The 12,570-nt window shown below is 44.6% G+C and overlaps 1 protein-coding gene across 2 annotated transcripts in view; it reads right to left on the reverse strand.

Moving 5' to 3' along the window:
- Positions 1-603: 603 nt before the first annotated feature.
- igsf3 (immunoglobulin superfamily, member 3) overlaps positions 604-12,570 on the reverse strand; it is an 80,781-nt gene continuing 68,814 nt past the window's right edge. For both annotated transcript variants that reach the window (XM_061088445.1, XM_061088444.1), the window contains 3 exons: positions 8,488-8,898; positions 5,585-6,043; positions 604-4,615 (listed from right to left, as the gene is read on the reverse strand). In XM_061088445.1, the coding sequence (XP_060944428.1) occupies positions 4,365-4,615; positions 5,585-6,043; positions 8,488-8,898 (1,121 nt within the window). In that variant the 3' untranslated portion in view covers positions 604-4,364. The remainder of the gene's footprint in view (positions 4,616-5,584; positions 6,044-8,487; positions 8,899-12,570) is intronic.

A 12,570-nucleotide genomic window follows, 5' to 3' on the forward strand; every position in this document is an offset into this window, starting at 1 on the left:
AGTTGATTCATGGAACCGGCGCCAACGTTTGTTCTTGGCTTCGTCGGGTCTTGTGTGAATCAATACGAGTTAATATGGATTCATGGGAGAAGGAGTTGGGGAGAAGTTTATGAATGACACGGACTTGTGAAGGATTTCAGCTTCTAATGGGAGGTATGTGTGGGAGAGCGAGCGAGTCCGTCTGCATTGGTTATGAGTTATGAATGGTGAGGTGTGATTTGCTGAGGCTGTCGAAAGAAAAAGTGCCTCGTTAACTTCGAAGCACCATTTATCCTCTTATCGTGCTGACACATTCCTTCTCTCTCCTCCACTCGAGTAAAGACACATACACACGCGGCGAGTGAAAGGAACACGCAGAGTAAATAAAGCCTCGCGTTGTCGAGGGGCTCAGAGGTTAAAATCCCACGCCGACTCGACAAGACCCTGCTGGCTGCAGGGCGTTAACCTTGAGTTTACGATGAAAGCAGAGCCAGATGATTGGGAAGGGAGCTGGTGGTGTGTTAGTGCATCTGTTGTGAGAAAAACTGGATCAATATGTTGTTTTGACAACTCATCTACAAACACTGCACAGTGCATATACGATTGAAACGAAAAACAGGAAGATGCACCGAATGTATTTTATTGCAATAAACTGACAATAGCAAAGTGCCTTTTTAATGTTCACGATGGCAACTATTAAGAAAAAAAGAAAAGAAACAAACCATGGTCATATAAAAATACATCACTGAAAATAAAGCATCACTGGCCGAACTGAAAACATCACCACAAACTATTTTACACCTAAATCTGGAGCCAGCACACAGCCGAAACATGCAGCCCTCGAAATGCAGCTACAACACTGTCAGAATGTCGGGGGGAATCTTGGGAGGCAGCGATGGATGCTTTTATTAATATTATTATCATTATAACAACAAAAAATACACTATTCAGAGCTCGTGTGCAGCTCTGGCGATGGCGGCAGCGCTGTGACAACAACCGTGCCCTATACTTCCTGGCTCAGGTCTACAGAGATGAAATGAATTGAATTTTAAAATGAATTCCGTCTGGGATTAATGTAATTTATACAGTGACTCAACCTCCAGGACTGTTCCATATTTATAAAAAAGAAACAATCCAGCAAACCAGCTCCTGATTTGCTTATAAAAAACTAAAACCGGCTTCATGTGACGCAAGTCTATCAGATATGCAACCGTTACGTCAAAGTTCCAACAGTTGCATCAATTCTTCCTGGTGAAGCCTGGGAATGCACAGAATGACTTTCCTGCGGTTCATTTATTATATATACATATGCATAAACATATACATATATATACTTCTGACTTGTAATAGCATTGCATCAAACAGCAACAGGAGGCCGTACCATTCACACTCTGAATATTGTGATTTAACGAGGTGACATTTGCAGTATATACACACAAACAGAAAATCAGGCTGATGATTAGATCACTTGATGCAGAAAACAAACTTGAATATTTACAGATGTAACTTTCTCATGCATAAACACGTCATTGTCCAGATTTCTACCAATGTGCATTTGAAATAGCACACACCCTCGATATGCTGTACAGTGGATCGTGTTGTTTTGCATCACCCGTCCTTTTCTTTCTTTCGTTTTACTTTTAAAGATGAAATGTCACCTCATCAACTACATGTTCGTTGTGGACTACTCATCTATTTTGCCTTTATAAGTTGATTTTGTCCTGACCCTAAAACCTAACTGACCAAATTCTTGGCTAAATTATTCGTGGCTAATGTCTCGTTCAAGCGAACAAAACTGAAAACACGTGTTTAATAATGAGTGGACAGGCAGTGACGGGCCTTTTTCTCTGACATTAATCAAATTGAGTTGCAGCTGCACAAACATGACATGTCTGACTCCCTTGACTCTACAGCACCAGCTCTTCTCCACTCAGCAGCGGCTTGAGATGCTAACAAGAAAAACAGCAAAGCAAGTTGATATCTTAGTATTCGTAAGCTTGTGTCAGTATCGGCTACTTTTTGGGAGGGGGATTATTAATGACATAAATCTGTTTAATGAAGTTCTGCCTAAAAGCAAATCGTTTAAAAGAAAGAAATATGAGCAGTAATATCAAACACAATCTCCAGATAGAGAACTTTATATGTTGGATGGGCATCGTTGGCAGTCGAATATAGTAAATAATGATATAATGATGAGAGGGCTGGGCTTTGTGATGGCTCAGGAAGTCGGGGTCGAGGAGGTGGGGGGGGGATTGGGCACTGCTCTGTCACACAAAACACAATGCTCAAAGAGTTCAAAGTTTACAAAACATCAAAATTCCTTCTGCAATACTCATGCAATATACATGTCGACACACTGGAGACAACGATGTCAAGTTTTTCGAGAGTTTTTTCAGTTCAGGTCCAGTCTGGCAGTGAGAGGGTTGTGGCCCGGGTCGGGCAGGAGGAGTTCTCGTGTCTCCCCCGGCTGTCAAGTTCCAGCTGAAAAAAGTGATTTTCAACCCTTCTGCCTTTTTGTCAGGGGGAACTGAAGAGATACACCCTCAGCCAGAATCCACAAGAAGAAGACCATGTCGCAGCAGTTCATTGTCGGCTTTGATCAGACATCCTACCAAGGTGTTACATCACATTTCACTAGATGAACGCAACGCGAGCGAAGAAGCATTAAGTGGATCAATTTCTGTGACTTGTCTGTTGGACTACTGTACATGTAAAAGACACAGTAAATTCCATTATAGATATAGATATACAGTGTTGTGACACTGACCAAACTTGACAATCTGGTGTGAAATGCTACAGACTGCAATGCGCAGGACGCATCTAGCATTTCTACATCTACCACGTTGCCAACACACAGGCTATTGACACAATCTGCTTTGGTGCAGTTGCCTGGCAACGCAAGCAGCACAGGTTTTAGAGAATTTCAAAGCACAAAAAACAAAAAGGAAAAAATCTTACAAAGCTATGCAAAGTAGTATAAAACAATAAATAGAAAAATCTTTAAAATAAACACAAAACTAGGTTTGCTTGTAATGTGCAGAATACATTTTAGAGTGTTTGACTACACATCTACACATTAGTAATCTGATGGGTGGTTCGTAAAAGACCAAGTCTAGTTGTTTAACTTAATATGCATTATTTGAGCTTGTGGTATCTTTTAAAGACAGGACAACAGAGTGGTCATATTGGGCAACTTAAAGAAATGTGCAAGAATTCAATTTTAGTCATCGACCCCCGCTGTGCAATTTAAGAAGGACAATTCAACTGATTTAACACGGGTGTAGAAATTGCCCTTTTGCCCACGAGGCCCCATAAACCCACAGCGGGAGGTAAGCAGTCATGTTCACGATCTGCCTCGGAACCAATCAGCTTCCTCCCGTCTCTTTAAAACTTCAAATACTGGCTGCAGAGGACAGCATTGGAAATAAGGAGGACTTGGCACTGAACAAAACAAAATCCCATGTGTCGAAGTACATAGATCCTCAGCAGGAGAGAGCTGTTCATTTATTCTCCATCCTATCTGACCTCCCTAGCGTTCCCTCGCTGTCTCTTTTGGGAGAGGAGGAGGAGGAGGATGGAGGAGAAGAGCGGAGCAGTCTCTCGCTAAGGCCAGCGTGTCTGGCAGTGTTTAAGTGGCGCACCAGGACCTGTGTCTGTCTGCCAAGGCAAATTCATTGTGGAGGCAGGTGGGCCCACACACATACACACATCCTCACTTAGGACACAGACTTGTGTGTCCTTGCCTTTGTCTCTATGCAGGCTGGAAACCAAGTCATCGGCTACGTAGTCAGTGGGCGCAGAGCATCACTATGGCAACCAACATAGTGGGCCAGGCTGTGGCTGCTCTTGGATCAGTGTGTAGATGTTTTTCTTTTTTTTTTTTGGCATCCGCTCAGAGCCAGAGTCCATTATAGAGTTCCCTCTCTTAAATCGTCTTCCTGGACTGGCCAGTGATCTCATGTGCGCAGTTTTTCTTCTCTTCTTGAAAAATAGACACATATTCAGAATAATAAAAAACTCAAAATGCAGCTATGAGATTAGGTTTCGCAGAAAACAAAACAACAGAGAGAGAGAGGCTTGTGAATTTCCCTCATCCTTCAGTTTGCACTCACACACTTAATTGTGCTAACATGGCACACGCATTCTCGTCCATACACACACACACACACACACACACGCACACACACAAACACACACACACACGGTTGTTAACATAAAACAGGCAGCAATCAGGGTAAGAATCTTAAAACTGATCAACTGACTAATTCAACACAGCAGTGAACGACAGTAAGTTCTGAAAGTGGAGTCCAAATCTGCTCCCTGGCATCGTGTTGTCTGGATCCGCAACGAGAGCGGAACAGGAAGGGGGGGGCGGGGACCCTCGCTTAGTCAACCGAGCCGGGGTGCAGGCTGAGCGCAGGCGGGTCCAAACAGGTGGGCGAGTAACTCAGGTGAGGTTCTTTAATCCACAGGAGGGGGGCGCCGTTTTTGCCCTCCTGGCTCTTGCTGCTGCCTCGGCCCTTGTAGCGCACCAGCAGCAGGGCGATGAGGAGGATTCCGAAGATTGGGAAGGGGTAGAAGAAGACGAAGTAGAAGAGGGACTCGTTTGCGCACACCACCGAGTGCATGGTGGACACTGTTGAGAAAGAACAACAAATCAAAGTTTTTATTGATGCACCAAAAAAACAACAACCAGACAATGGACACACAATCACGACAGAATTAAGCAACAACAGATGTTGGTAACAAAACACGCAGAGTTTCTTTTTGTGGTCAAGCTAGCCGTCGCTTAAAATGTAAAGTTTGTCTTTTTGACGTGTGCTTGGAGAAGCCAAATAAAGGAAAGTACAGGACTGCCCCTGTACGACCACACCTCAAATAGACCACCACCACAAACGACAGCTCACTGGATTGCATCCGTTCTCACTCACTTCCGGTGCGGTTGTGCTTTCGTTACGTTTGCAGTCGGGCTGTGGCATTTGCATTCATGTTTACATAAATGTGCCTGTGTGAGACGTCTCTGCCCCAGTTCAAGAAAACCTTCTTCGTCCTGAGAAAAATGGTCACTGAAAAATTAATTGGCTGAACTTACTCTGGATTTTATAACTCTTCAAGCTTGTATAATGCAATTTGTAACAGCTACGAATGATCTTCATCGAGCCGTTGACACTGGTGAATAAATCAATTGGAATTCCTCGGATCCCGGCGCTGCTTTTGACGCCATTAATTACTTTTCTTTAATGCTAAACCGTGGGTGGCCATCGCTGGCTTTGCTTTTAACTGCGCTTGTTCCTTTCTTCAAAATAAATGTTGTGACTGGGGAAGCCTGATCATCCGAAGCAGGGGTGACACACAGACTATCTGAGAGCTCTGTAATTGGACTATTAATATTCTCTTGTTACATGCACGGTAAAGAGGACATATTAGGACTGGGCAGTATGACAGAATACAGCGCTAGACTGAACAGCAGCGGAAAAATGAAACCCATCCTGCAATCGGAGGAACATCTAAAGTCTTTAATCACCAGAATAGTGTAAGAAGACAGGCATTGACTTAAGTATTGCATTAATCTACATTCAAAACAGTTGTTTAAATAATGCCTCACCTTGTTGCAGCACATTGACAATGGTGTACCCAGAGTTGTTGGTGGCCAGGCGGTACCAGGCGTTGCGGGGGTTGAGCAGCCACTCCTCCACGTGGCAGTAGTATCGCCCTGCGTCCGTCGGTCGTGCCCCTTGAATGGTCAGGCTGTACTGGTCGGACGCCATCCTCTCAAACTGCAGGCGGGAGGTAGGCCCCGCCTCCTCTCTGGGGCTGCAGTTTCCGTTTCCAAAAACGGCATCGTGGCCGATCGAGAACACGCACTCCCGGTCGCCTTCGTCCTCGCCCGGCTGGCCGTCCTCCTCCTCGTCCACGTCCACGTCCTGGGCGTGCTCCACGTACCAGGACACGGAGAAGCGGGAGTCTCGAGACGACTGGGAGGGAATGCTGCAGCCCAATCGGATGGAATCGGACTCTTCCACTGTCACGTTGGACTCCAGCTCCTCGACCTGCAGTCGAACTTCTGCAGATGTCCGTGAAGATAAAAGAGGAAAACGTAGCATTGAGACATACAGTATTAGTTAGAGCCTGGCAACAAAGTACAAAAAACGACAATCTTTTAAAGTGAGCCGATCGTGACAGACGATGATTCTACTAAAAGTACGACAAGAAACCCAAAATTATATCAGACAAAATAATTGAATTCATATGCCTTGATCTCCAGACTCATGTTCCACTTGAATCCACGCTCCACTCTGCCAGGGCGTTAATATTTCACGGGTGTGTCCCCGCCGAAGTTACACCAAGCAGTGCTTACACATGTCGACAGCTACATGGAGGGACAACATCAGAGCTTAAACTCTTAATGCAGCATCTGTAACGTGACCCAATTCTCCCTCAGGGATCAATAAAGTATTAATGATTCGGGATTCGATTTTCTGTAGAGAATCTGGGGTCAGTATTGGCCGACCCTGCTTCTAGTGATTCGTGATCAGGTTCAAGAAAAACCCTAATAGGAGCAGGTGTCAGCTTGTGAAATCGTGTCGGGTATTTAACTCAGACAAGGCATTTAGTTGAGAAAATAATCAAATATTAGCTGCAGCCTAAATGAATTTCAAATACCACCACACAAATCTGATCCGGATTATTCACAAAACTTTACAACAGACAAAAAAAAAGTGAATCCCACAATGCTGCCCAAAGCAATCACCAGAATTTGAGCTTTTCAGCAAGGTTCGATCCTACCCCAAGGCTACAGTGTCTGTCTGCAGGTATGCGACAGCCCTTCAGGGGTGACCCAGTTCCACTACAGTAACAAAAAAAAATGGCAGCAAAGACCTGGCTTGCTTGGCGTTCTCTTGCACACAGTTTGGAACAGTCGACTTTAAAGCAAAGAGAAGCGGCCGTGACAGCAGGAGAGCAGAAGAAAAGGCCGGAGCTGGCACACGTCTCCACTGATCTTTCCTCTCGACAGGCAGATTTCTGGACCACTTCCTCTGCGAAATGCATTTTTTTGCACCTTAATGAATATCCATGTAGTTTATACCGCTATTCTACTTTTCTTAAGGACATATCATTCACAAGTTCAAATCTATATGGTTGTGAATGATATACTGTAGCTCTCTGATTGCTGAATAGGAACGCAAGCTGCTGGTAAACTTCCACAAACAACCACAAGTTCCCTTTTTGAATCAAAGTTGAAACTAACCAATAGAACGACAGGAAAGTCTGTATTTATCTTTGTATTTCTGTATTTGTATGTGCACCATACCTTCACTATCTACATTAAATAAAGGCTTCTTTCTCGCTTTTCTGGCTCGGGACCAGACGTTTGGATCCTTGCGTTCTATTTGGCCAGACGCCACGACGAGGATTTCATTCTGCATTAATAAACAGGACACCTGGCAGAAGAACACTGCTCCGGAGATGTTTGAAAAAGGTCACCTTCAGATTGTGTGTGGAACAGAGCCATGCAAAAGAAAACAGGGGCTCGTCACGGTTGGAGTGGGTTGGATAATTATTTGTTTGTTGCAAATTCAGTGGCGGAGAGAAGAAGATATGAGGCTGAGTGTACTTGAGATGGCTGTCAGGGTCTGGATAGCAATAGGTACATGATGGCTTTGAGCACTTGGGAAGTTTTTGAGTACTGGACACGAGAATTAGGTCGTCGGTCTGAGCCAGGCTGCGCCCTCTGGCACGGCACATGACAGCTGGCTTTTTTTTTTTTATGCAACCTGAGCTCTGCCCAGGGCACGTGTAGGGTCATCAGAGCGAGACGGCCTCGAGACGGTGCTGGAGGCAAAAGGTTCGATGAAAACGAATAAACAAGTGAGCGTTTTGTTAAAAGAGAGTTTGACCATCACAGGAGTTACCTTTCCATTGGATCCTGAGCTATGTTTACTGGGAAAGTTCACAACTTTCAACGGGTCTTTAACGAAGCTCCAAATTAAATTTGCAGAAATTGCTTTATGTGTTGCCAGGAAATGTATAGCAATGACTTGGAAGTCTGATTCCCCGACTCTCATAGACAGATGGTCTGTGGAAATGAACAGTTGTATTCCTCTTGAAAAGATTACATATAGTCTCAGAAAGACATATAAGTTATTTTTGAAAATCTGCCAGCCTTATTTGGAGTACATGGATACACCACCAACGGTACCATAGAACTGTAACTATTTGGAGCTCTGAATTACATTATGTACTGTGTCATTGCTATTTTTCTCTGTGATGTGTCATCCTATGCACCAACTTTCTTTTTTTTTTTCTCATTGGGTGAATTATTTACTTTGTTTATTTAATGAGTTTTATTTCATCTATGTGTGTATTTTTTTTTATTTTGTTATGTGATTTTCTGTAAAGTTCAATGTAGAGTGCTCTGTATGCTCTGCAGGTTCTCTTGCATTGTGAAAATATTTGGAAAAATAAAATATTTAAAAAAAAAAAAAAGGACTTTGACCGCATGCTCACCTGGCTGTCTGACCAGAACCTGCGTGAGTCCCGAGGCCTCCCGGGAGAGTCGATACCAGGCTCCATCTGGGTCACTCAGCCACTCCTCCACCAGGCAGTAGTAGGTCCCGGAGTCGCTGCTCTCGGCCCGGTTCAGCGTCAGCACGTAGGAGCGCGGCGACAGCCTCTCGGCCTGCACGCGGCGCCGCAGCCTCTCCTCGTCTGCGTAGGCGCCGTACTCGAACGCCCCCGAGCGCTCGATCCTCAGCAGGAGCTCGTCGGCCTCCGACCCCGTCGCCCGCCTCACGTACCACAGCACCGCATGCTGGGAGTCATGGCTGGTCTGGGAGGCGATGGTGCAATTGATCCGGACGCGGCTGTCCTCAGGGTGCACCTGAGACTGATTGGTCTTTTGCACTCGCAGCTTACTCTCTGCAAAGAATTAGGGGAGAAGGGAAGGAAAGAGAAAGAGCAGACAGTCAATCCTTTGGGTGCAGGAAACTGTGAGCGTCAGTGACAGGTACACAATGTAATTTCTGTTTTGCGACAGACGACCTGTTGCTGGGTTTATTTTTTGTTGGCAGCAGGCAAAAGATAGTGGTGAGTGGGTGGGTGCAGCAGGTGACAGGGAGAAAGAAAGGAATATGAGAGAAAGGAGGTGGAAATGTCAGGCAAAGCAAAGCTGAGGGGATTGCAGGTTTGCTGGTATTAGGGTAGAAATGTAAGATAAAGTGCAGAGGAGACGAGGGGGAAGGAGAAGGAGTGTGTTATTAGGGGGGATACAAGACAAAAAGAAGGGAATGGGTTTGTCAGTGTGAGAAGGAGGGAGACAGAAAAAGGAATGCATTTGTCAGGGGAGGACAGGGAGAGAGCAGATAGGAGAGGGAGGAGACGGCGGAGAGGTGTGACTGAGATGTCAGGAAGGAACTGAGGCGGCACTGAGGGCTGTGACAGGATTGGTTACAGTGACATTGGTTGTGGGTAGGATTAGCTGCAGGAACATCAGGTGTGACCGCGACCAGAGCCCTGCTGTCAAATGCTTGGGGGGGGGTAAGGATTATTACAGGAGAGAGCATGTAGAAAACACGCATACACACAGACACACACACACAGACGCATACACACCCAAGTGTAAAAACTTGTACACCCTTGTATTCTCAGGCAAAACAAAACAAAACTGATATATAAGACATAATAAACCAGGACTGTGACGTCACCTTGAGATCTTGAAATAATATATTTACACTGGAAATTTATCTCAAACAATCATAATCACTGCACTGAAACAAATACCGTTCATCTCTGATAAAGGTCACATAGTTTCATGTGCATATTCATTTCCAATGTGCATTTTCTAGCCTGTTTCACAGTGTTTTCTCAGATTCGCCGCAGATCATCTCTATCACCGGCTCCCAACACCGACACCATGACTATCTGATTAGTAACACTTTCTAGTGTTGGCACACAGACAGTAATCCGAGAGTTGTTTGCTGGCTGAGCGGGATTTGGGAAACGGATTCCCTCGACGGATCTCAGAGGCAGATATGCAAGTGCAGAGAATGGCATCTCTCCACCGGGAGTGGAAAGTACAAGAAAAGGGGCCGTCCAACTTGCAACTGTCAAAATAAATTATGGATTTCCAGGATTTAATTAACAGCACTCGCAACAGGATATTTACCAATGCACACACATTCTCTGTCTGCACAGGTTGGGTTATCTCACATGGAGGCGATGGTGAGATGGCTGAGAGGAGCCGGACAGAATTGGCAGGTTAATAAGAGGTCATTTCGGTTTAAAGGGGATAGCATCTCCCCTCACCCCCGAAACTCGCCTACTGATTATAGTTGCATGAAGACAAGTAGTCACTCAGAGAGTTCAATCCTCCACCAAGGCCACTCAACAGTCCCTTTATGAAACCACATTTAAAGTCACTACATATAGATTATTATTTGGCTCTGCATCAAATTACAGACACAATCTGTCCAATAAACATGTCTTTCATCAATAACCATGAATTATTCATCATAATGTAAAAGAAAATGTCAGAAAGACAGTTCCTGGACCTTCGCCCCGATCCACACCAACAGGAATATACATTTGTGATAATGTTGTTTTGCTGTTTACTGACACAAATCTGACCTCATATAAACACTAAATCTCTCTCATCTTCCATCTCACCCTCCTATCTCGAGCTGAGCTGTGCTATGACTGACTGCCTGACTGCCTAGGGTCACAGCCATCTGCCCAGAAAATCTCACCCCTATATCCACAGATTGGCTGAGGGTGCTCAAATAATCACTTTTGAAGATGGCATTAAACTGTAGCTACAGTATGTAAATAATTGGATGCATTCAAAGGCGATGCCACATGGCATTGCTGGACCACCCTGTCTTTCAACTGCAGTTCAAGCTGGCATCTCAAATTAGTCATCATCGTTGCCTCACTACCCACTGGAGACTTGGTAGGAAGCCTGACAATCCCCCCCATCCGGAATTACTGCCGAGCTCTGCAGAATCCTGGCAATCTTTTTTTTCAGGAGAATTACCTCCGAACCTCCTGAAGTGGAACCATGCAGGATTGCATTGGCACAGGACAAAGCAATTCTCTGCCGCTCCCATTTGAAGTTTGAATCTGCAGCCAGCAGGAGGGGGAAAAACTGAGGGCTGAAAGCCTGTTGCAATACATGAGTGTTTACAGAAATACTTTTCTTTTTTTTTCCAAAGCTAAAATAGGCTAATTATTCAAGCCTTATTAGGTAGCATCATGAGCTATTACGAGCTATTTTGACTGAGTGCTCGCTGAAGGAGAGAGGAGGGGGACAAATACATGGAGGGAGCAATGAGCGGAGATATAGAAGAGAAATGAAAAGGGAAATATTGTCTTTTTTTGTCTTCAAACAAAATTTAAGTCATGACTCCCTCAAGAATCCAAAAATGTCTCACAGCGACTTCACAGACGAGCCTGTCACATCCTCTGACACCTGTCCGTTCCCACAGAGAGCAGCAAGAAGTAAACAGGCTAAAAATTCCATTTGACGTTGTTTCTGTATATGTGGTTCTTATAAGGGGCGATTAATTATGTCGTGGGAGGAGACCCAGCATAAGGAGCTGGGATCAATCATAGAACAACAACAAGGCTGCTCATCATGTTACGTGCGATCCCTTAACACCGAGCGCAGTTCCGTGCTCTTGTGTGCGAAGGCTGTCAACGTCTATTTTTAGTTGTGATCACATTTTCCTTGCTACTGTATTTCTTTAATGAGCCTCAGGGGTGCGTCAACAGCCAAATCCATTATCTGAAACACATGTTCCCACAGCTCTGCATTAAGGCACGTGCCGGTCACACCTGGTGTCAGCCCGATGAAAAGGGCATAATTCTCCTTTAGCCCCGGGGTGGTGAGCAATCCCGCCTCCGGACCAATAAAGTACACAAGACGGTTTGATCTGACCCATGAGATGATGCATAAATGCAAAAAAAAAATCCCATGACAACAATTATTTTTTTCTGCGATGAAATAAAAGAAAAGAAAACTATCACTTCCCTCAGGGTGGTTCTGCCTGGATATATATATACTTTTCAGTGTGGAGCTTGTCAAGCATGTTTTGGACTTTTGGTATACGTGCATTAATTTCATAAACCCTTAGATCTGTGATGGGTGACTAGATGTCGGTAGAGTGTGCATGTCAAGCTGACCTTGATTCAGCTTCAGCCGTACTGAGGTCAGGTATCTTGCACGGATCACTCTGTTCATGCGCAGTATGGAAACTGTGATTGCACGTGAGAACATTTTTCTGATGTGGGTTTGCTTGATTATGGGTAAAAGTCTGCAAGCCAGTGTTATCAACTCTGCCAAGGAGGTTCATTTTTGTCTGCGTTTGTTAGTTTATTTGTAAATGGGATTACGCAAAAACACGTAACTCTGTATCTGGATCAGTGGGTGGGGTCCAGGGATCCCATTTGATGCTGATCCAAATAACAATCTGGATCTATTGAATTTAAATGTGGTTTCATAGTTTGTCTGTCTTTTAGTAAGATTTTGCAAAAACCACAGAACCGATTTTCTAGAAACTTAGTGGAAGGATTGGTCAACATCTCAGTCGACAT

This window comes from Limanda limanda, chromosome 16, assembly GCF_963576545.1.
Source record: "Limanda limanda chromosome 16, fLimLim1.1, whole genome shotgun sequence".
NCBI classification, from domain to species: Eukaryota; Metazoa; Chordata; class Actinopteri; order Pleuronectiformes; family Pleuronectidae; genus Limanda; species Limanda limanda.